The 26,186-nt window shown below is 38.3% G+C and overlaps 1 protein-coding gene across 2 annotated transcripts; it reads right to left on the reverse strand.

The window, feature by feature from the left end:
* Positions 1–8,064: 8,064 nt before the first annotated feature.
* On the reverse strand, positions 8,065–23,736 carry LOC101168775 (adhesion G-protein coupled receptor G5). 2 transcript variants are annotated; one of them, XM_023953722.1, is made up of 18 exons: positions 23,556–23,736; positions 21,910–21,985; positions 18,726–18,856; positions 18,502–18,559; positions 16,700–16,857; positions 16,445–16,537; positions 16,217–16,289; positions 15,986–16,127; positions 14,194–14,307; positions 13,802–13,933; positions 13,586–13,619; positions 13,334–13,428; positions 12,863–12,978; positions 12,504–12,772; positions 12,337–12,421; positions 10,788–10,914; positions 10,077–10,233; positions 8,065–8,682 (listed from the first exon to the last, which is right to left on the reverse strand). In XM_023953722.1, exons 3-18 carry the CDS (start codon positions 18,853–18,855, stop codon positions 8,585–8,587), a joined length of 1,881 nt encoding a protein of 626 aa, XP_023809490.1. In that variant the 5' UTR covers position 18,856; positions 21,910–21,985; positions 23,556–23,736; the 3' UTR covers positions 8,065–8,584. The 2 variants fall into 2 exon arrangements, with proteins under 2 accessions (XP_023809490.1, XP_023809489.1); XM_023953721.1 differs by having other exon boundaries at positions 8,416–8,682; positions 18,502–18,562.
* Between the last annotated feature and the right edge of the window lie 2,450 nt (positions 23,737–26,186).

Below are 26,186 nucleotides of genomic sequence, written 5' to 3' on the forward strand. Positions count from 1 at the left end.
TGGCTGTTTGTTGCACTGGTGCTCAGTCAGCCTCCAGATTGTGAGGAAATGTCAAGGAGTCCATATATTTTAGGAAAGGGCTCCAGGTCTCATGAAACGCCCTGAGTGAGCCTTGAAGTGAGTATCTAAGCCTCTCAAGTTTGAGATTATAAAGCACCTCGCGGACCCAGCGGACATGCGAAGGGTGACGGGGAAGCTTCCAGTTCAGCAGGATCAGCCTGCGTGCTAATAACGTGGCAAATGCAATGGCCCTGTGCACTTGGCGTGTCTGAAGTTGGGGGGAGACCAAATATTGCCGACATGGGATTTGGTGTGACGGAGTATCAGTAAGCCCTCGATAATGTATCAAATACATCTGTCCAAAGTGCTGCGAGCACTGGGCATGACCAAAACATATGGGCATGATTGGCAGGAGAGAGATGGCATCTGCTGCAGGCATCACTAATAGAAGGATAGATTTTGGCCAGTCTGGCATTGGTATAATGGACCCTGTAAACAATCTTGAACTGAATCAATCTATGGCGGGCGCAAATAGAGGACAAAGGGACAAGAGACAATGCTGACCTCCATTGTTGGTCCGTCAGGTCAAGGTTAAGACAGTCTTCCCATGCAGTTTTGACAGTATTGGACGGCTTTGAGGATGCTGTCAAAATTGACTGGTAAAGGCTTGAAATGCAGCCATTAACAAAAGGGTCTATGGAGAGCAGAACATCTAGTAGAGTTTCTGGGGGGCGATTTGGAAAATGAGGAAATAGTTTTAACATAGTCCCTGATCTGGAAGAAACGGAAGAGATGCTGATTCGGGAGGTCATATTTCTTTGACAATTGTTCAGATGAGGAAAAGACATTGTTAGGGTGCGAGAATATCAGTTTTGTACATTATTTCGTTCTGTTAACTATATTATTTATGAGGATGAATTGCACAACATGCCAATATTGTAGAACATATTTCACTTTTCTTTTTCCAAATATGTGTTCATTTGAATTTCTGTTGTAATTTTCGTTTGATCTTTTTTGTTTGTTTCATTGCTGATCGATCAAACGGGTGTTGGTGTAGCTGTTAATTGTAAGACTTGCTTTGTGAAGTCTTCATGTTATTTATGAGAGGCAGTATTGTCATTTTCACTTTCACGTGTTTCTTCCATCTGCCGACGGTGTCGCCATTTCTCGTTTCACCCGTTTTTGTGCATACGCCTGGGTCAGAGGTTGCGTGAAGGACCGCACATTTTCCCGTCAAGTTTGCCTTTTATAAATCTCAACTATTGTGTAGAGAGTGGCGTACGCCTTCTTTTGTGCGTACGCAATGTTTATAAATGAGGCCCCTGGACTTTGGAGGAGACAAAACCTCAACTCACAAGTACCTGCAGATCCAAACCACCAGGGGGAGCCCTTATCTCATGCTTCAGTTACTAATCTGCAGCAATCGCACAAAAAACAACCATCAGAGACAGAAAGCAGAAACTACTTGGGAGTCGTTCAGATTAGATTTGTTACAGCTGCTGATTTTAGGACAATCATCTCCTGGGTCTATGAACATCTTGAAGATGAATCATCATCAAGGAGGTTTTATCTTGATAGAGTCTAATGAAGCTCCATCAGCTGTTGTTTCCATGTCCTCCAATAAGAGATTTTAGTTCTACTAAGTGACTTTTGGATTTTCCACACTCCACTGAAATCTATAGGAGACAGAGATTTTTGGAATGGCTGCTGATGGATCCTGAAGTTAGTCTCTGAGCATCAGAGCTGCTGCAGTTTTTCTCAATTTAATGCTTCACTCAAAAATCACATCTTTGAAATAGCTATTGAAAAAGCTAAAGCAGAAACTGTTTTGCCCTTTTAAATAAAAAATAAAACTGTGTGGTCTCTCTGGGATTGATGTAAATGTGCTGCAGAAATAAAACAAACGTTTACACTGACATTTACCTGATTGCTTTTGGTGATTCTCCATGAGTTCCATCGTGGATCACCTCTTTGAGTTTATTACAGTTTTGGGCTTGAAGAAAAAAGAAACATAAAATTTGTATTTATGTTGCAAAATAGTACCGTTAAGACCATAAAACACAAAATAACAAATTTAAATGAATTAAAATAATATACAAAAAAGATTGTGTAGAATCAGATTCTACAAGAAGACTTACCTGAACTTTGATCTAATCTTTTATCACAGAGGCTTTCCATTGTCAATTTCTTACATTGACTATTCGAGACACAAAGGACCACCAATCCCCAAAATATCCAAAACATCATCCTGTGACATGAAAAAACTCAGATAAATAGGCAGAACTTGTATTGGACTTTTCTTTAGTATTCAAAGTGTTGTTTTTCTGCTTCTCATCTACACACTTCTCAAACAAACCTGCATCATTTTACACACAAACAGGGAAGATCTATACAACTTCACCAAACCTAAACGGTTTTGGGTCTCCACCAAGAACAGGGCTGCACATTTATATATATAACTGCAAAAACGTTACTATAAATGATTAAACTAAGAAAGAAAAATGATTAAGCGAAAGCAAAAGCTTTTTGCTTTGAACCCTTTACAATCAAAAATAGATCAAGTAGTTAAAATAATATTTAATTTAATTAAAGAAAATACATGGCGAAGGTGGGTACACCCCGAAAGAGTTTGTCCATCATAGAACCACAAACACTCATTCACCCCTAAGGAACAATTCAGAGCCACCGATCAACCTGTGAAGCTAGAGTGTTAGGAGAAAACCCACACATGCACGCTGGAGAACAGACAAACTCACACAGAATGAACCCAACCGTGGTTATAATCAGGCTGGAAATAGTTCTAACTATCCAAACAGTTCTAACTACCACAACACCACAGCTTTCTTTTATTTCTAAATGATAAAAAGAAGGGCTTCCCTTAAAATTAAACATTTAAAGTGAATCATAAATTAAGATAAAAGTTACAACAGCATCCTCAACTTTCAGGTCCAACTAAATTCTAACTCCCCTTATCTTTACAACTGAACCCACAAAACACATAAATTTCAATCCTTCTTCTTTCTCTTTCGGCTTTTCCCATCAGGGGTCGCCACAGCGAATCATCCTTTTCCACCTCGCTCTATCATGAACATCTTCTACCCTAACGTTAGCCAACTTCATGTCCTCTGTTAAGACATCCATATATCTCCTCTTTGGTCGTCCTCTTGCCCTCCGGCCAGGCAGCTCCATCTCCAACATCCTTCTACCAATATATCCACTATCCCTCCTCTGAACATGTCCAAACCATCTCAGTCTGGCTTCTCTGACTTTGTCGCTAACACAGGCAACATGAGCCGTCCCTCTGATGTACTCGTTCCTTATCCTGTCTAACCTGGTCACTCCTAAGGAGAACCTCAACATCTTCATCTCTGCTACCTCCATCTCAGCCTCTTGTCTCTGTCTCACTGCTACCGTCTCTAACCCATAGAGCAGAGCTGGTCTCACCACTGTCTTGTACACCTTTCCTTTGAGTCTTGCTGGCACTTTTCTGTCACACAACACTCCTGACACTTTCCTCCACCCGCTCCAACCTGCCTGCACTCGCCTCTTCACCTCTTTTCCACACTCCCCATCACACTGAACTGTTGACCCCAAGTACTTAAACTCCTGCACCTTCTTCACCTCAGTCCCCTGTAACCTAACGCTTCTACCTTGATCCCTCTCGTTCAGACACATGTATTCTGTCTTACTACGACTGACCTTCATACCTCTTCTTTCCAGAGCAAACCTCCACCTCTCTAGCTGTTCCTCCACCTGCTCTCTACTCTCACTGCAAATTACAATGTCATCCGCAAACATCATTGTCCAGGGAGATTCCTGTCTTACCTCGTCTGTCAGCCTGTCCATCAGCATAGCAAACAAAAAAGGACTCAAAGCTGATCCTTGGTGTAGTCCCACCTCCACCTTGAACTCCTCTGTCTGACATACAGCACATCTCACCACCGTCATACTTCTCTCATACATGTCCTGAACTACTCTGACATACTTCTCTGCCACTCCAGACGACCTCATACAGTACCACAGCTCCTCCCTCGGCACCCTGTCATACGCCTTCTCTAAATCTACGAACACACAATGCAGCTCCTTCTGACCTTCTCTGTACTTTTCCATCAACATTCTCAAAGCAAAAATGGCATCAGTGGTGCTCTTACGGGGCATGAAACCATACTGCTGCTCACAAATCTCCACCTTCTTCCTAAGCCTGGCTTCCACTACTCTTTCCCACAGCTTCATTGTGTGGCTCATCAACTTTATTCCTCTATAGTTGCTGCAGTTCTGCATGTCACCCTTGTTTTTAAAGATCGGGACCAGAACGCTTCTCCTCCATTCCTCAGGCATCTTCTCACTCTCTAAAATCCTATTGAACAACCTTGTTAGAAATTCCACTGCTGTCTCCCCTAGGCACTTCCATACCTCCACAGGTACGTCATCAGGACCAACGGCCTTTCCGCTCTTCATCCTTTTCAGAGCCTTCCTAACCTCATCCTTTCCAATCTCTGCTACTTCCTGCTCCACAACAACCACATCTTCCTCCCTTCTTTCCCTGTCATTTTCCTCGTTCATCAGCTCCTCAAAATACTCCTTCCATCTTTTCTGTACACTCTCTTCATAAATTTCAATCCTTCTTTCTGTGAAAAAACAAACAAAAGAACATGTTAATGTGTGTGGTTCAAACAAGAAAGCAAACCCAAGCTTACCTTACAAATCACGTATTTCTGTGAGTTGATGAGACAGCCAGAATGAGAATGAGGAGAAGTGACTGAAATCTTTGAGTATGAAAAATATGTAAATGACAGAGGAAAACAGGAAGCATCCCACGAGGTGAAACACCTATTTTCTGTTTCCTTTAGAACACAGACAATTGCTGATTCATGTCACAAAACCAAAAAAAAAGAAACTACACACTGTAGAATTCAGTGAGTAAAATTCTAACATACCCGTCAGCTTGAGAAGAAACATTTATTTGACTTTTATTTATTTATTTTTAACCTTTTGTAATCGAGGCCAAACTTTATTCATTTTAATCGGATTTGAAAATCTTTTGTGTTGGACTGGACGGAAAAAGTTCGGAGGGAGGAAGAGAGAGGGATGTTAGAGAGGGGGCATAGGTGGGTGATTATAGAAAGGGGGTAAATCCATGAAGCAGCATAAAGCAACAAGTTGCTGGATGCACACACTCATATCAAAACATACCTGTTGGCTCCAAAAATGTCCACATGTCAACATGTACACAATATAAATGATGTTCACACACGTATACTTATGCCTTCAGACCAACTAGTGTGAAACATTTTATTCAATCACGAAAACTATTTATGTAAAGGTGAGCTAACACCTGTGCTGCAGTGAGTGTCCATGTTCTTCTAAAATTGATGATGGAATGGACCCCCCAAGGACCCCCCAAAGGAGACCCACCCAGTGGTCCAGGCAGCCACCCACCAAGGAGGAGGGAACCGAGGGGAAGAGGGGGTCCACAAGAAGAGTTGCAAACATGGCCCGACCAGGCTTGCCCACAGTTGGCAATTTGGCGAGGCCCAGTGCTCGGGGGCAAGGACCAGAATCCACACCACAGGGACACGAACACCCCCCAGCTGAGATGTAATGTGATCCCCGGCTCTTGGTCTTGCCAGAGAGATCAGGGATCCCTCTCCCTGCGTGGAGAGAGGGCTGCCAGGCCCAGGAAGCCAGCACCCAAGAAACACGAGCGCCGTCGCCGAGGGCCTGTTCCCCCCATCCAGGGATGGGGTAGGGGACAGATGGTCCGACGTCCCACCTTCTTTGTGAAATGCATATGTGTGTGTTTGTGAGGGCGTGTGTGTGCATGTATGTGTGTTTCTGTTGGCATGTATATTTTGAGGGATAAAGGGTGTGTGTACTAAGGGGGTTTAGTTAAAATTGGCGGGTAGGGCACTGAGGGACATCTCCTGATTACTCACAGTGATGTCCCCTCACCCTCCCCACCAAGGGGGCCCTAAATGTCTACGGTGCAGGCACAGTGTTTTAAGCCGAATTTTTTTTTTACTCAACTTTAGAAAACTGCTGCATTCATTTATGCGCTAATTAAGCATTTTTTTGCATCTTTAATTAAATAAATTAGAATAAAAAAGCCTACCCTCAGCTCTGCCTCAGTAATATTTCTGCTTTTATTTGACCTACTTTGATGATATGGAAAGCCAAACTATACATATATACAAATAGCCCAAATAGACGCACATTCTTTGTTCAGCATTTGGAACAGCTTGCACAACTGTCAACAACAGTATTTAAATGAGAATTCATTGAGGTTTTGCATTGGGTAGTTCAGAAACTTTGGAAGGTCAAACACCTTAAATTAAATTAAACCCTCAATAAAAGAATTGAAAATACTTTGGCTTCAGCAATGAATGTCATCCAATGACTCAAATATGGGAGTCTTTGCAAAATGTGGCTGACGAAACAAAAAGACTACAACCAAAAACTATTCCTTTGATTACTTTTAATAGAATTTCAGCTAATGAGATAAGCTTAGGCTTCCCTGCGATATTAATGTTCTATGGAGGGACTGAAGATGTATATAGGCGGTAAGAGCTGCTCTGAAGTGCAGCCACCACAGCCTGGAGATGGAGATGAGCATAGAGATGAAGACGTAAACAGTAAAACATATAAATGTGACATACACACACACACACACAAAAAGACATAGAAGAGATATTTGTCAGCTTAAATGACCTCTACCATGATTCCTTATCAGCTGCCCACCTTCAAATCTCTTCAAAATGCTAAAAAAAAAGGCAATATGGATCAATCATTTCATAATGAAATGATTTAGGATCCTTGGATTTGTACCAAATTTGGGCTCTTAGGCTTTTAGGAATCCAAAAAAATGGACTGTCACTTTTTTTTTTTGCAGGCTATTTTTAGTTATGTATACGGTGGCCAACAGGGCTCACACTACATACAAAAGAAAACGAAGCAGAATTACCCGCAACACAACGGCATAACCGCAGCATTAGCATTAGCTTCAGCACAACGGAAATGAGGACTTTTTTGTCCTACCAGTGTAAAATAATTGATTCAGTTTCAAAATATTCAGTACGACGGAGTTTTAGGGACACCAAAAAAAAAAGTACAATTACGAGACTTTAAACCGTAAATTTACCAGAAAAATACTCGTAATTTTATGAGATTAAAGTGGAAGAGAGCATACAGAGCAGCAGGGGACTGCCGCGTTCCCTGCCGGCAGCTTTCCACTTTAATCCTTTCTTCCTCCACCAAAGACCAGATCTCTATGTCTGTGTGATGCTTCCCTCTGAGGAGGGGCATTTTTAGGCATTTTCAACGTTCTAATGCTAATATAACAGCCTATTTTCATTGCCCTTTATTGTTTTATGTTGAAACGGGACGCTTCATCTGCAGGAAGGGATGTAAGGAACACTGTTTACTTTGGTTGTTGTTCGGATGACAGGTTGATGACGTAAGGTGACAAATGAACTTCAGGTTATGTGAATGAAAAGGAGAATAAAGGCTGCAGTGGTCCTCTACACCCAAACGTGTCTCTGAGCTCCTTATTTTACATATGAAACTCCGCTTTACAGACACCGAACCCTGGAAAGTCGGCTCCACTGACAAATCTGATTTTGAGTCGCCAAAAGGTTCAAAATCATTCTTTTTTTAAACCTATAATCCGGAAATAAAGCTTCACAAAAGGCTCCAGACATTTCATCTTCAAGTTTGGCTCAGATAACGAAAAACTTTGGCATTTTCTCCTTGTTAATCCATGACTTCTTTCTCGTAGATTTACAAGATTTTAAGTCGTAAATTTATGAGATATAAACTCGTAAATTTACGAGTTAAAATCTCGTAATTTTACTTCTTTTTTTTTGGGTGGCCCTAAAACTCTGTCATACTGTTCATCCTCCAACCTGAAAATTTTTGAGCATGCTTCCTACTGCCTCCTCAGTGATGCTCATAACTTGTGGTGCATTCACGTGGTGGGTTTGATTCCCAGCAAAGCAATTTTTTTCTAACTGCATTTTTCATCTGCTCCTGATTCACCACAATTTAAATGAAAAAATACTCAGAAGCTCAGTTTTAAACTTAAATTTATTTATTCATGTCCTCTATTTCCATAGGAACATTTTTATTTTGCAAGAAGTATTATTCCCCCTTTACCCCCTTCATAAATATGAAGTGGTAAGTTCCACACATACAAACACCAAGGTAGTACCGGTAAATAAGATATTTTTCCTTTTTTTTTTCTTTCAAACAGAATTCCTCTTTTTCCGTTTGCTTGATTCTGCTTCTTGGCTGTCAACTGTTTACGTTTATGCTGCATTAAGGCTTCATTTATTCATGGCTTTAGTTTGACATTTGCCAGACTTCAAAAGAGGGTTTAAATATGTCCAATACTCGAATAAAGGGATTCCTCAACCGTACTGTAACTGTAATCTTTAAATGATCACACAACGTTGCAGAAAAGAACTTTGACTTACATCAAAAGGGAAATATGTTGCCTAAACATAAACTTTAAATACAAAATGTAAAATATTTACATGCATGAGGGTGAAAAATAAATACTGAATATAACCACATGGCCAACTGATGACTAGCTGACGTTTGTCGAGTTGACCGTTGAGCTTGACAAGGCTTTTGAGCCTTTGGACTTTCTCAGAGACAGCCCAATGAAGATGAAGATAAAGAAACCTGCATCAGAGGAGGGAAAAAGTGAAAGATGAGCATCACGCGAGCCAGACATGCATCTTATTTATGCTGTATGCCACAAGAACGATGGAGCTTTAAGAAAGTTGCAATATTTTTGCTTCCAGCCACTGCAAATGTCATTATCTCACTTTTTCATGCTGGAGAGCAAAATACAATAAATTGTTTATTTTCATGTATATTAATAAATAAAGAAATGTTAAGACCGAACGTAATTTGTGCATCAAATTCGCGTCGGTCACCTCTATTGACGTAAATGCGTTTATAAACTTGACGCCCCGGACACGTTTGGGAGGAGCTTCCACCAAAGGCTTTTAGCCTGATCGCCACAGGCAGCAGTGTCTGTGTTTACCTCATTTACAATGTATGGAAGACACAAATGATGTTTAGAGACTGGATTTATCAAAATACCTCTTTAAATCTGCTTTTCCAGATCACAATTTTTCATCTTCTGTTATCTGATTTTATTAATGATCTCAACTTATTTATTGTGCTAATAACATTCTGTGATTTTATTTTGTTAGACATTTGAACCTGTACAGTATCCTTGAGTTTTGAAAGGCGCTTTTAAATAAAATTAGAGGATCTTTTCATTATTGTCTCCTTCAAATGAAAACATATAGATATGGACAGGAGCAGAATTCTCTGTTGGATTTAGACTCCATTCACTGAAACCATCTTATGGCCCAAGCTGAGTCTCTGATTGGTTGATGTTGTTGTTTTCGCCAAGTTCAGATTTTCAACCCTAATATCCAAATTGTGCAGAGATGCTCAATTTGCCGTGCTGCCGGACTGACGCTCCGCTCCATACGCTTCAATCGTGCAGCAGGACTTATGATCGCGTCTGTACATTGGCACTGACATTGGATGCTTGTGCCGCACAAATCGCATTCAGTTTGAACGCAGCTTACGAATTAATCTAAAAAAAAAAAAAAAACATTCCTCGTCACCGACTAGGCAAGAAGTAAAGCTGTTATTTTTCAGTTTCAAACAAAAATTCATAAAGCATAATTCTGTGACTTGTGAAGGACAAAAAATATATTTTAGGAAATCATTTGGTTGTATTTGCATCTTTGGAATTTTTGGTACATTTTCAAATCATCACCCTGCTTTTTTGTGTGGAAATGTAAAGTTGTAAGTGACCTGCTTCCTGCTTCCTTTTACATTTATAGTTTGAATGTTTCCTTCTCTGCATCGTCTTTGAATGCTCCATTTGTTTTTGTGTCCTTACTATACATAAACATTTGTCTCTATGGCATTAAATGTAGTCCTGACAAGTCTGACATAAATGTTTTGCAACACTTTAGCATATTGCTAAAAATTGTAAAGTAATATTGGTAGAGACTATTGACAAGCCGAGTGCAACAGGCTTCACTCACCTTGCAGAGAATTCAAAGTGCTGAATATATAGAGTCCAGGGGTGGAAAGTTTGCCAAATGAGATGGAAATGAACCCCCAGGTTAGGCCAAGCAGAGTCATGAGAACCATAACGGTGCACGAGTTTTTCTTGACTTCACTCGGGTTTCCTCTCTTAAGCTAAATAACCAAATAAAAAAGCAAAAACAAAGCACTGTTAGAAAAAAGGACAGTTTTGAGAGGTTGTTTCATTTGTTTATGACTTTAAGCAAATGCTAAATTACTTTCATTTTTCTTTTGGGGTAGATTTTTAGAGAATAAATGTGATTTATATTAAACAAAAAGTGTGTCCATGGAAAAATCCAATGTTCAAAGAAGAAAACATTTAAAGATTTTTTGCTTCACAAAAGAACTAAATATTTATTTCTGCAGTTTTTTACATTTTGTTGACTGGAGGATGTTTACTAAGCAATAAACCGAGTTTTGCTCAGTGGTAAACTTATACAGTAATAATACAGATTATATATTTTTTAAATCCTATACTTTCGCTCGTTTGCCTTGGGAAAAAAAACCCACAAAAAATGAAGGTTTTATTGGTAAAAAAAAACTTTTGAAGGCAGTCTACATTTCATACTTGTCTTTTCCTAAAACAAACATGAATGACATATTTTTATGTATTCTTTTGGAAACACACATTGTGAAGAACTGGAGGATCTGCCAGTGGCAATACTTACGTTTGTTGTTCTCGCAGTAAACATGAATCTTGCAGTTTCAATAAATGTGAATGTATTAAAGAGGAACACCAGGCTGAAGACTCCCAGTGAGGTCGTGTACTTCACCGTGTCATTGGTTATGTAGCAACTGCAAAAAACAGAGGAGCCCGAACAATCATGACTTCAAATTAGATACTAATGAGGATTCATTATCCTTTGAAATAGTTTTAAAGTAATAAAATTCAAATAAAGACATTTGTTAAAAATAAAAATGTGTTTTCTGTTTTTTTTATTTTAAATCATGAATTTTGTTGTGTTATAAAATAAATAAATCATGTAAAACTGATTTAATTGTCACAGGCGTTTTGAACAGTTTCTGTCCCTGAAAGAAAACATTTCTATCAAAAAGTCCACATCATTTAAAATAAAACTTCTTTTTTTTTGAATTACTGAGAATCTTTGAATGCATTTGCCTTCAAATGTACTAGAAGCTATCTGGACTTGGAGGCTTAAGGCAGTTTTTTCTTTTTTTTCTAGCGAACTACTTTTCATCGACTCCCATGACAAATGCTTTTTACATTTTGCAACTATACAGAGATACAGCAGGTACTGTATCGCCCTTCTCCGCGTCAGAATCTGTTGGAATTACACTAACAGTTAAAGAGTTACAGTAGTCGAAAAAATGTCAAATAAGAGATAAAGCTCAGGTGTTAGAATTAAAGGACTTATACCTGGCAAAATCTTTTTTTTTAGCTTGTAAGTGTATTATCATGTTCATTCTTATGAAAAAACAACAAGGGGAAAGCAAACGAGATGAGGATTACAAACTTTAAAGAAAAATTTCCACTATCTGCCCAGGTACAGCATATTAGACAACGTGGAGGAATAGGTTTGCTGACCCGTGTCCTCCACCTTTCAAATCTTCAATGAAATCAGGTGTCAAAGTTTGCAGAGGATGAAGTGAAAACAAGCCGAACTCAACAACGTCCGGAGGTGTGACAGCTATAGTGAATGGCCAATAAAATAACCGAATAAAGAAGAGGGAGTTGTTTTCAACCTGATTTTGCTGCCCTGTGGACAACACAACAGAAATGTTTTACAGTGACTTTTATAAAAGGCTTAAGAATAGCATGATATAGGCTGGAGGACTTGTGAATACTTCTCTCTTCTCAATGTGTACTAAAAGATGTCAGGGGGCTGACTACCAGAAATGCAAATTTGACCTCTGTAGACATTTCTGAATCTGAACATCTCACAACCACTGCACACTACTAAAGTAACTCCTTTTGTTGTCAACAAACTATATACCAATGATACCAAATGTGAAGAAGGGGGGGGGGGGCTCTGGGAATTGTAGTTTTTGTAGATTTAACAATGTTGTAATTGGTCTTTTCTTTTTCTCCAGTAGTAAGGAGGATAAGTATCAAATGTCGCAGTTCCTCATTTGACCACCAGAGGCTGGCTTCTGAATGTAACAATCTTTGATTGAATACATAAAAGTACAATTCAACACAACAATATATGTATATGTAAAGTTTTCTCAAACACTTCCCACAAATTCCAGACTTACATACTATGGGGCTTATTTGTGTGTCCATAGACATTGAACTGTTTTGCTAGAATGAGACACGCTGAAACAATGAGAGCTGGAACACCTGAAACACAAAAACAACATCTTTACTCTCTGCTCAGACCCTGGGACTCCCCTCACTGTATCACTGAAATGACGACACTCACCCCATCCCACCACGCTGATTTTCAACATGTATCTATTGATGTAGATGTTGAAGACTTTGACGATGTGAAGGTAGAGGTGGAACCCCTCCAAGCCCATCCAGCAGAGGGTGGCCAACAGAAAGTAGTGGAGAGCAGGAGCCATGTAAAGACAAAGGCCTGTGGAGGACCACGCTGCAGCCATCTCACTGGGAAGTAGATGGAGGTTTAGGAGGATCAATGCGATCACAAGACTGGCGTGGATCTTTTTAGAGTCTTCGGTTCGGATATCCCTGTCAGAGAAAGATGATGAGATCTCGACACGCTCTGAAATTTATGAAAATGATGAGAAGAAGCCTTTCTTCGGAGGCAGATTTTAATACCCCGTTGTGAACAAAAGGAAAGCAGTAGCAACAAGGCAAAAAAGAGAAATGCTGCAGCCAATGGTAGTGATGTAGGACAGTATCTCCTGGTCTTTAGGGGATATGGAGGAAGATACCTGAGGAGAAATCACACTATTTTTATTTAAATCATTGTATGACATTCAGTTCACATTCATTTTTTTTTATTTGCAAACACATTTATTTGGGCTTGACAGCATTTTTTTTTGACAGGTGGTAGCTGACTAAAAATGAAGCAGAGAAAATGTTTCCTCACCAAGTAGTTTAGCAGTACTGCACACACACATATTACCGATTTCAGAATATGACATTAAAAATGCAGCTAAAATAATGTAAACTGAGGTGAGGTGACTGATAACTATCAATTCCGTTTTATGTTTAGTCTTGCTAAAGGAGTTCCTTCAAGTCAAATAATTGGGGGGGAAAAAAAAAACTGCGGTCAGCCGTTCTTACCAAAAGCACACCAAAGTATGTGAAATGGTCACAACGACACGTGACGGAAGTCTGACTGCGATCCAATTCGGTCTTGCATCCTGTAGTGCTCAGATCTGTTCATGAAGCAGACATTTCTGCTGTTAGTGTAGTAAAAGGAATCACTTCCCATTGAATGTTTTACAATCCCCACCTGTTGGCACATAAAAAAACACATTTCCCCATTTTTTTGGGGAGTGAATAACCTTTTTTTATTGTGTACTTGTCACCTACTTTGATTATCCAGGAACACACACACGGGGGTTTTCTGTAGCAAAAACAACATCAATCCATGTTTAAATCCTCTTTAGATTTACGTCAAAACTGCTTCTTTTACAAAAGTAAAGTAATTTGACATTTAAAGTAAAATGAAATAATTAAATTCCACTGCTTATTGCACAAACAAAAACTGATTGATGTACACCATAAGAAAGACAAAGTCTTAGTTACATTTTGTCCTGCAGAATAGTTAAGGGTGAGGGTGATGTTGACTGATTCTCGCAGTCCTGAAACTCTCCGTTTGCTCACGGACAGCCCAAAAAGTCTCCTCTCATACAGTACCGCTGAGTCGTTGTCAAATGTCTACAAGTTAAAAAGAAATGAATCGTTTGTCTCAGCATGTCCATTAAAAACTTAAATCAAATTTATTTGATGATGCAATCATTTATTTAGGTATTTTACCGTTTATTTTTTAATCATTGGATTAAAATCATTTGAAGTGTCAGTAGTTCATTCAGGCTATGACATTTGTAACCAACTTAACTTGATAAAACAAACTTTCATGATTTCTGCAACACACAGATGTTTTTTCTAAATGAACAGCATGTTAGTGTTTTCCTAACCTTGTTTGGAACCTGAAGAGTCAGAAAGACGAATGTGTCACTACTAGTGAGAGCCAGTTCTTTGGGCAGCCAAAAGCTCATTTTGGAATGGTTGTGATGGCCATCTATTGATATCTGCAACAAAGATCAATTTATTATCCAATGTGAGATCCACCACTGCCTTGAAGACCCACTCTGATGAAAACTGTGTTCTTGCAGCATTTTTTCATGATTGAGTACATATATTGAAAAAGTAGGCACAAAATAGAATTTCTGAATATTTCTTTATTCAAGAGCAGATGAAATTTTGCTGTGAAAAAAAGGCAAAAATCGCCTGTCCGTCCTGGGGGAGGATAACCCTTCATGTGGACGTCCCCTGAGTTTTCTTTGTTTGTTATGGAATCCGTTTTCTTTTTTTTTGGAGTTTTTCCTTACCGCGAAGGAGGATCTAAGGGCAGGGATGTCCAGTTTAGCTTAGTCAGTTTGTTAGTTCAATTTAGTATTTTCCTATTGAATTCTATGTATTCATGATCCTTTTGATTTTATGTCTTATTTTTTCAATTACAGAAACAAAGCCCATCGAGACAACTGTTGTTACTTTGGGCTGTAGAAATAAAATTGAAGTGAACTGAATTTATGTGATATAGGATGCACAACGGCAAGTCACAAGCGCCCTGTCCCGCTCCAATTCTGATGCAGACAAATAGATCCATCAACGTCTTTGTTTTTCCTCGTCTGAGCTAGAATCTGGATCTAAACTTTACGGCTGGATAGCTCCAATATTCCTCGTCATTTTGTTGCATCGCTATAGTGTTCTGTTGGGGGTGAGCTAGTGGGAGGGCGTGTAAACAAAGGGATGATGGGAAATGGGAAATTCCCCTCTCAGTCCTGCTAACAACTCAGATGTGATTTTCTGATGACCTATTGCCGCTCTGCAGACACTATGTCCATAAAGACAACAAGTTTTTTTATTTGGGCTAAAAATGGCCTAATAATTAAAAGAGCACAGGAACGCTTTGACAAAAGCTCAAAAGATTATTGGTGTGGGACTTCTAATATTTGTCCCCCATCATCAGAAAAATGCAAATGTTGAAAACACCTTTTTCGTTGGAGTGGGTCTTTGAGAAATAGATATTTATGTTATAAAATCTAACCCAAAAGCTTGTCATTTTCGGTTAATTTTTCATTAATTTAAAAAATTACTTGAATTTTTTTTACCTTTTTTGCCCCACCTTTTGATTTTAATCGTTCAGACATTTAAATCTACAACATTCTAGTTTATCAAGATTTCTGCCCTAAATATTACACTATATCCAAATATGATATCTAAACAGATATACTCAACTCAACCCTTTTATCATAAATTGATTTACATTCCCTGAGGCAGCTCAAAGCGCCGTACATAAAAAAAAAATAGAGACAAAAATAGAGACGTATAATACAATGAATATAATATTTAAAAAAAATAATTAAATATAAATATAAAGTTATTTAAATAAACCAGCAATGGTTTCCCGATTTGGCGTTCATTACTCGGAAAGAAGGTCCATTTTATTACACCCTGACCAACCCCCCCCCCCCTCCCCAATACACACACACACACACACACCCACACCCACACCCACACCCACACCCACACCCACACCCACACCCACACCCACACACACACACACACACACACACACACACACACACACACACACACACACCCACACCCACACCCACACACACACACACACACACACACACACACACACACACACACAAAGCAGAACCTTATTCCCAGCCTGCTATCAAACAAAAGTAACTTTACCTGACTTTCATTTGCATGAAACTCCATCCCGCTGAAGTTACCGGTGTGTTTGTACAGCATCGCCATGTAACTGCTTTCATAAATTACCTCCGTCGTCTCCACCTCTATCTGCTGCAGAAGGCTCTCAATGTCATCAAGGTCTCTGAGGGTAAATCCCAAAATAGGGGAATAAACATTTCTTCATCTTCGTCTCAATGACGCTGATGTGCTGATGTAGACAAAAATGTTTACTTTAAAAAATTAGATTTTCCAGTGTACCAACGTTGGATGACACATTCCACCAAACGTGCGATCTCTTGAAGACCTGTGAAGTTTTAGATATATTCTGTAAAATCATTTCAAAACAACCCTGACATGCCAAGTTTCATTTAAAATATTAGCAGGTGTCAGCACCTTTGATAAACGGTCTAGTAAACCAGAAAATGTCAAGAAACGAGTACAAATCAAAAAATAACTTACTCCAATTTTCGTTCACAGACTCACAAATTGCACATGAATTTGTGGCGTTTTTCCCCAGCATTTCATTGTAAAAAGGAAGACAATCAAACAAACCTGCAGAGAGCACAACCACGTGTGAAACATGAAACCAGAATATTATTGACAGATTACATACAGAATCGGTTTGAATGTTCACAGTAAATAAAGAAAAAAATAATCAAACACTGCTTTCAGATATGGGTTAAAACAAAAGCGCAGTGTACCTGAAAGACTTACCAGGTAGAATTTGGAATTCAGTACCATTGACCAAATCGCATAGGTCCTTCGCAGGGTTGTGCGTTGGCTCTGGGTTAGAAATGTTTTCCGATGTGTTTGCAATGCTGACATTACAACAAAGAGACCACGTGTCGCTGCAGCCTTTGTCCGTGAGTTTTCTTAGAATGAAAAAAAAGGGTAAATGTTATCTACAACCTCAGGTCTAAAGCATTGGTTTGCATCCCTTGGACCCATAGTCTAATCAAAAAAATAAAACTCTGGCCATCACAAAAATTAAACTCAGGTCATGGTATTGATGTTTTTGGTCATGATGCAACAGATAAACAACATTTTAAACTTTTCTGAAGATAAATACATCAATATATAGGAAACGCAATGTATACCTGGTTTATACCTACTAAATGGTTGTAATTTTATTCCAAACTACACACAGACTAAGATTAACATCAACTGTTAGACTCCTTAATCTGTGTTTATAAACAGGTCAGACCGCCTGGGCCCGTTGTATATGGGCGGTCAGAGTGGACTGAGAACAGTTGCGCCGGTCCAGGTGGCCCTGCAGATGGGAAAGAGGCGGCATCTCGACCTATCCAATGTGGCGTCCAACTTTACATACACAAGCTGGCAAAGCGACTGTAGCCTATATAACTCATAGGAGGAAATGCTTGGTTTGTGTCCAGCTGTTCGGTTCTAACACGCTCTCCGAGAGTCCTGTTATCCTTTTATCGGTGAATACTAAATTATTTCATATTTGACAAATAAAGGGACATACGGGTCTAAACAATATGTATTTATTGTCAAACAGATTAAATTATATAATGCATCACAAGCATTAATCCGAGACTATTCAGTACATTTTATCCTTCATTTAAAGAATATAGGCACCTCTCTAAATAATCATCTGACATGATGGCTGTCTGCCAGAGCAAAGGTATGATAAAAATCTTTTTATCATGTCTAGTAAAAAAAATATTAAATTTAAAAGAAATGAAAGCAGAATAGCATCATCTAGGACATCCCTTTCTAATTTAGAAATTTTCAGAGCCTAATAAAAGTATCCTAAAAGAGTACATATCTATACTCTGAGAAAAAACTTCAGTAAGAATTTCCAGAAAAAAAGAAAAAAAAATAATTTTAGTTCCGAGGTAAGCATCATGCTGCTGCTGGATGTTTTCTTCCAAAATCCTGACATAGACCTTTCACTTCTCCACACTGAACGATAAAAAAAAAAAAAATCTAAAGGTAACAGGTTGGCAAAGAAAACATGAAATCAGCCATAACGGAACACTGCAAGCAGGAAAGCCACATCATGTACTGGAAAAAGGCCAAAGTCCTCCGTACTGAAGACGACAGACACCGCAGATGGATCATGGAGGTGGTGGAGATCCGAAAGCAAGCCCACTCTTCCATGAACCGGGATAAGGAGGCCTTCATGCTCTCTCATACCTGGAGTATCATCCTCCAGCAGAAAACGGACATCAAGGGGTGGAGTCGCTTGTCACAGTTTGACAGGTGACTCCGCCTCAGTCACAAGTATCTGTTTTTACATACATCACATCACCACCACCTGATGATGACCCTGATGAAGGCGAAAGTGTTTGCGCCGAAACATGTCAGGTATGTGAAACACAACCGTGTCTGACACAAAGTAACCTAAGAAATCATTTGATTGGGTGTGGCTTTGCTGTAAATCTGAAAACTAACGTTTTAAAAACAGGCCTCAAGTAGAGTTTAAATATCCCACCTGTTTTTCAGTAATAATCCCGTTTGTTATTTTTTCAAGTAGAGATGAAAAGATTTACCTCTTTTTTGGTGCAGTGATGGGTTGAGGTAGTGTTACTTGAACGTTCCGCTTCCAAACTGCTGAAAAGTTGTACGAAATGACAATCCTCAGCTTTATGTTACAACATTGTTGGAGAAATAATTAATAAAAAGCCTGGTTAAGGGTCTAGATTTAAAAATAGACCAAACTGTAAATACTTTCAGGTTTTAAAACAATCAGACCACAAACAACAAAATGACTTACTTTTAATAGTAGTGTTCCGAGTTATACACTTATTCACAAATGATTGCTTATCACACTGAGAAGTTGATCCTTTTGCCTTGTCTGGAGTGAAAACAGACAGCATCACTCCTGCAATGATCCAGAACTTCATCCTGATACAAAAAAAGTAAAATTAAAAACAGATCTATTAGGATGCAGGATTTGCTAATCAATCACAAAGACTTGAGGCATATTGAAATTGTAAGAGCTAATGAGGAGAAGGGTATAAGGGCAGGGATGCTAGTTTAGATTAGTCGGCAAAGTTCAATTTAGCCATTACCTTTTGAATTCTATGACTGGTTTCATGTTCTTATACAATTACTGGTATGAAGCCCATTGAGACGACTATTGTAATATTGGGCTATATAAATACAATTGAACTGACTTGAATATATGATAATAACTGACTGGTTTTAAAAAGTGTGTTGAGGACTCCCAAACCCAGAGATGATCTGATTATCTGACCAAGAACTGGAACCAAAGTCAATTATAACTCTGGATGTGTTTCCATCGACTATGAAATTGTGCAAATTGAATTTGCGATAAATATAATTATTAGAAAAACGACAATTTAAAAAACAAATTGCAATTATTGAAAAAAAAGTCTTGCACTTGGAGCAGGTGGTTTTTGAGGCGTATCGAAATTCGACATGGTTCGCAAAATTGTAACGAAAACACTTTAAAAAATTAAAAGAGTTACATGACCAACGACCAGATACCGCGCCACAAGAGGTCCCACAGCATCACACAGCTTATCAAAAGTTGAGCGTGTCATGTGGAACTGTTGGATCCACAGCTCATCTGTATAATCACCAACCACCATTTCCCAAAATGGCTTCATCCGTAGCTCCTCCCATGCGTAAGGAGCTCGCCGCTCCATGGCCTGAAGAAGACACCGACGTCTCCTTTGATAGATGATGATGAGCGCTAGAGCCGTGGCAGAAATTTGAATGTATCTGCTGTAAATCTAAGTATTGTTCATGAAATGAAAACAGTGTTATTGCGAAATTGTGTTTTTTGGACATTTGTAGAATTTTGATAAAGTTTTGTGCATATGTGTGATGAAAACATAGCTTCTGATGGGTCCACAGGGCCTCATGTTGTATTTCTAGTCCTTTTTTCACCTCATGTGTTTATGCAAACACGTGGAACTGTTAGCATTGGAGGGGTGATAATTATGTTGGAAAAGGAGCTGTTGGCATTTACAGAATTCTTTATTTTAATTTATTTTTTACTTTGCAAAAACGTTTTACTCTGGTTGTAACTCTTACTTTCTGTTTTCTCCCCAAATGAGATTCTCAATAGTGATACTTTCACTTTAATATACACTCACCTCATATAAAGTTGAAAATTGTAATAATTAAAATATCAGCTACCAGTATCAAATCCAGCATCTTAACGTGCACATTAGAAAAACCAGCAGCTGATACAAACCAACGTAGGAGCAGAACAACAGCTTAAAATGATCATGTATCACAGTCTGGTTTGTCTAAACTGTTCAACCAAATCCTGAATCTGTTTCTTCACTTCATTTGTTCTCCTGAAATTTTTCTGCAAAACAACACTCTGTGATGAAATAATAGTCAAGAGTAAAGGAACGAGACTTTGACATTCACCAAGTATCAGTGCAGTGAGGGAATTATTCTAGGGTTAAGCCACAAGAATTCTGTTGATCAAATATCTCAAATGTCATCCTAGTGCTCTGCATCTGTTAATCTTTAGTGACATGCCCATGTACTAGGGGGCTGAACCATTTAGGTGCTGTGGGTTTTTTGGTCGTTTGATCCCGTGAAGGGTTGTAGAGAGGAATGGCCACATTTTGAGGTGAACGAAGGTGTGTCATGCGGTTCCCTTGATGCTTGTATGGCCACCTCAAGGGAAGTCATGAGAATGGAATGTACCATTGTTGTTTGTATGGAAAGTGTATCGTGAAGTATTTGTAAGTATAATGTAAGTTAAACCACTTATGGGTACAGGTGATGCAGTCAAATGGTGCCCTTATGTCAGCTGCTAGTAAAAACTAAACTCAGGCTGTGTGATAGTAGTGCACACACATGAACAACACTAATGGGGCAAAGGGTCCTGGATTTAAGGGAGATTCATAAGATGAAAAATCTGCGTGTCATGTAAGTGTTCACTACGACCTGTCACCTTCAGCACGCTTTTAGGAAAAAAATGTACATTCTCTCTACAGGTTTACTGGGCCGTCTTTGACCCTGATGTTTCCTATGGGCCGCCTATGTCCCCGTACAGGTTTGGCCATACATCACCTGCAGACAGCCCGTATCGCAATCCAACTGTTCGTTTTCACTGCCGTTTCTTTCTGATTGATTGTTCTGGTTCTCTGTTGTCATCTATTCTTTGTATGTTTGTATCTTGAGCCTAACGCCGACGCTGCAACAACCCAATTTCCCAAGCTGGGATCAATAAAGTATCTTTATCTTATCTTATCTCTTATCTATCCACTCATGAGAACAGTTGTGACTAGAGCCTTAGACAGGCTGTCGCCTTTGGCGCCATAGTTTGTTTCCTGCATGTTTTTGAATAATCAAATCAAGAGCTAGTCACAAAACTCCCAGATGATGTAGGTGACAAAACACAATCAGGAACAGTTTTCATGTTATATTTTCTGTCTGAATAAAATATATTTTTGGGGCTTTTTTTTTTTTTTACAGTCCTGTAGACCAGCTGTCTTAATGTGACAAAAAAAACAAGAGGTAAATTAAACAACAGGAAAGACAGAAATTAAATGAATCGTCAACCACAAATTGTGAATCGAATTGTTAAAATAAAATGTTACACCCCTAAAAATAAGTTTAACCCGTCCATGATCTGTTCTAGAAGCATACATTTAGATTTGGACCCTATGTTGGGGTGGCTGTGGGGCAAAGGAGTAGTATCAGTACCAGTATACACTATACAAGTGTACACCACTTCACCGTCTCTGTTTCTGCTTTTTTGAGCAAAGACCCAATTAAATATTATCTCTGACCTTAAATAAATCCACAAACAACAGTTAATGTCTATCTAATAAAAAGGAATGGGGATAATATCCTCAACTGATCTTTGGTAAACAAAAATCACAGACATATTTAGCTATTTCAGTGAACAATAACAAAAGATATTGCAGTTGCTATACGGACAAAAAAGTAGAAACAAAACTTACCTTATGCTTTTGTTTTTCTGTTATCCGTTTGTGAAAGAGGAACACAGATGATGCTCCAGCCTCAGGTGGAAATGAACTGAAAACAGGAAAAACATGTAAATGCTTTTTGAGATGAAAGAGAGAGAGAGAGCCAATGGCTGCTGTGTTTGCAAATGCGTTGGCCACCAGAATGGGGCCGCAGGGATATAAAGAAGGGTTCTGCACATTTCTCTTTAAATAAATCATCAGTCAGGCCCCATCTCTTCACTCAGACATATCAATTTTCTAACAAAAGAGGACAACAGAAGAAATTATCTGTTAGAGGTCTGCAAAAACTTTTTTGGTCAGTTTGTGAAGAAAAATTCCTCCCAATCTTACGTAGTACAAAAATATGTCAGAAAAAATAAAGCAAAGGTTTTTTTCTTGTTTCCAGAGTTGATTTCAAAGCCTGGTTCATCGCGTCGGTAAGGCCAGCGGCTGCAAGGTGCACATTAGGATTAAAAAATATTTCTATTTCTATTTTTAATATTCTCTTTGACTTGATGAGAACCAGGAGAGTTCTCCCTGTCAGTGCTCCAGAGATGTGGGCGTGGCTTAGCATTAAAGTTCTTTTAATGAGTGCAATTGAATTAAGATATTTTCCACACATATTTTTTACATTTAACATCGGAGTTTGTAATATACATTTCAGTTACAGAAGTCTTGTTGTCTGACCCTTTAACTCATTGATATTCAGCATTACGGGCTGAAACCAATTAGTGGTTCCTCATTGAATTTGAAATAGACAGCAGCTCTCTGTCTTCAGGTAAAATATGGAAAACACAGCCAGGTGTGTTTTCCATGTTTCCCTAAAAGGAAAATATAAGGTATATTGTAAATCCTAAAAAGAAAGGATTTTCTTTTTTTTTTTCTTTACATTTAAATTTAGATTGTTTTGGTAAGATTTGGTTTATAAAATATGCTTTCAAAGCAAACAACTACTTTTCTAATTCAGATTTAACATTTCAGTGCATAATCTCTGTACAAATGAAGTTATAATTAATGTTTTGATTTGGATTTGCTATTTAACATCTTAAATTGATGTGTATGATTACCATTTATACATATTTTTAACTTTTTGATTTACTATTTTAATGTAGGTTTTAAATTATCAAAATTTAAAATGACTACCTTCTCTGTAATCAGGCTGACATAAATGCAAAGAACAAACAAAAAAAATGCAGCAAATGAGAGAAATTCAGACAAATATTCCATTAAACTTCTTTTTTTCTACATACAAAGGGCTCACTATGGAAGAGATATTCTGAAAAACCTGTTGACGTTATGTAGCAACAGGAACATATACATGTTTCCAAGCAAATTCAGAGACTTTTCTGTTCATAACTGCTGGTGATGTCACTAACTTTAAATCCAGCACATGTAAAATAAAACACATTCATCTTTCATAACTGAAAACCATTTATATTGTCTGAGATTATTACCATGACATTTTTAGCTAAAACAAACCTTCATTCTGATAAGACATTAACAGCATTAGATTTAGAGCTTGTAGCTCCAATTTTGTCATTTCTCAGGTTTTCTTCTGATTTTTAGGATAAAATGATTGCCAAACCAGGATTTTGAACTGTGAACCAACTAATCATCAAATATTTGCTTAACCCACTGACCTGGAATCCCCCTATGAAGAGTCTGCAGGACATAGTCAGTGGATGGATGAAGCAACAAAAGAATCAGAATGTTTCCAAAAATGCAGGAAAACAGCCTGGTGGTGGTGGGGGGTAGGGGGTAACTTTAATGATCTTAAACCGTGATAAACTTACTGACAAAGAAGACAACCACAAACAAAGGGCAACAAAACTGATGATCAGATAATAAATACTGGGAAATGATTGTCTTAACTGAAAACAGCTGTGGATAATTATCAAATGTGACAAAAGGAAACACACACAAAAAGAAAACCAACTGAAAACACAGCATGAATTTAAGAAAATACAGCAGAAATTAAACAAAGTAAACCAAACCAAATAAAGTCATACAATTATAAATCCTGTGACAAAAACAGCTGTAAAATAAATGTAATTTCTGCAGATCTGCACAACTGATGGCTCATCAAACATTGTATTCATACTGGGAATTCTTCATAAACAGAACTTCAAATACTTTGGAAAAAAAAGAACAACCACAAATCTTTTTATTAACTAATGCAGCAACAGGTTATAAACCATCCTCTCAACCTTTTACAGAGGAGAAAATAACCCAGAAAAGTATGGGTTAAACATGAGAGGCACATCTATACTCTCTTGGCCCACAAGGTGTCAGCAGAGTCAAGGATAAAAAACGTTGTTGGCCCACCAAGAACTTAAATTTGATAAATGCATTTTGTGGGATATTTTATTTCATTGATGCAGCTTTATGTAAAGTTTGTTTAATTGATTTCTGTGTTTAGAAAAAAAAAATCTGTGGCACTGCCATTTACCAATATATCCACCTAGGGAAACTCTCTAAAAACAAGACATTTTCTTTTTAATTTCCGCAGGGATGTCAACAAAAGTATTGAAATATTTTTTAATGGTCCATTTTCCTTGAAACTTACTTTTTTGCTCTTGTGACTTCCTAAAAAAATATGTTTAAAGAATCAAATCTTTTTTCCAAGAAGATACATGAATACAATATGATTTGTTTGTCTTTAAATTCTTGTGCTACACAATATTGTCATCATTTTCTTTGTTGAGTTCTTGCTAGTAAAAAAGCCAAAGATGAACTGAACTAAACCTGATGAGAAAAATCATGCAAAAAATGTCAGAACTTCACTGGAAGCTGAAAAAGCTGATGCAAAAGAAAGGAATCATCTGGAAAATAAGAAGAATGTTTCAAAAACTGCAGAATTACCTAAACGTTTTCTCCAAGTTTTATTGCAGGTGAATCTTAATTGTAATTCCACTAAATACGCAACACAAAACTTTTTATTGGGATGATTTTATTTTTAATAAACTTCCACAAAAATAAAGCAAAACAACACAAAAATGGCCCCCGTTGGAGCTCAGCACATAACTGAGGTGTCCAATTTGCATTTATTTTTTAATTTTTGTCCTGTGTTAACCCTAAAAGTATAAATAAATTTAAAGAAAGCCTTCTAAAACGTCTTAATTTTAACTCATGATTTGTATTTTTTTTGTGTAAGATTGTTGGAAAAGCAAGCAAGCAAAATCTTTAATAAATGTTCATTACTTTCTTTTGCCTTTTTCTTCTTTTGCTGTGTTGGTAATTGAAACCTGGTTCAACTGTTACTGGGCTCTGAGTCACCGGTCAATATTCGGAAGCACCTGCAGCTTGTGATGCTCTGCAAGCATGCAGCAGCTGTCTGTGTGGGTGCGCCGCCTTGAATACTTTTTCCATCAGCTGGTGTACTGGCTGAGCATGTGGTGGCCTTTGGGCCATGTGGTCCAAACAGCCAAACCAGGAGCGCCGGTGACGTTAATCAGCTGGTTGGAAGCTGAATCAATTTTAGAAATGAATCATTTCTTTGTCGATTTGTAGAAAAATGGATGCCTGCGCTTGAAACCTCCCATTTTACTTCCCATTAATTAACTAAAATAGCATAATTATTGAATTTATTGATAACAACAGGACAGAAGATTTCCACTTACAGCATTTTCTGCTGGACAGATGATTGTAGATCTTTATCCATCCTTTATCTGATGCTTTGTGGGACAGTTTAACCAAAGTAACTTGGATCATTTCCACAGTGAAGACACCAAGGTGTTCCTTAGCTGGCAACAATTTAATCTCTTCAGAGTATCTGGGTTTAATGACATTTCTTCCAGTGGAGCATGAAACACCTCAGCAGAAGGGCATCCACTGGCATACTTTGCAGATTTCTAAACCTCGTTGATTGGCTGCTCCAGGATTGGTTAATTCTACACCAAACTGGTCCTGGTGTAGAGCCTATCTCTGATAGAGACACCATCTATGTACCCATCAGAAGATGGTTCTTCCAATCACATTAAACCAAAATATAATAGGGTCCTTTCAACTGAAGGCCCTTATAAAATCAGATTTTGGCCACATGGAACATACTGTGAGTATAAATGGGTAAAGGTGAGGCAAGGAGCAAACCAGCCCAACGGTAGAAATGTGAGGTGTTGCCCATAGACAGGCTCACAATAACCATCCAGAAACTTGTTGCTTTTTGCTGCTTCATGGTTTTACACCCCCTTTCTATAATCACCCTCCTATCTCCCCCCCTCTCTCTAACATCCCTCTCTCTTCTTCCCTCCTTTCCTTTTCCGTCCAGTCCA

This window comes from Oryzias latipes, chromosome 3 (assembly GCF_002234675.1).
Source record: "Oryzias latipes chromosome 3, ASM223467v1".
Taxonomy (NCBI): Eukaryota; Metazoa; Chordata; class Actinopteri; order Beloniformes; family Adrianichthyidae; genus Oryzias; species Oryzias latipes.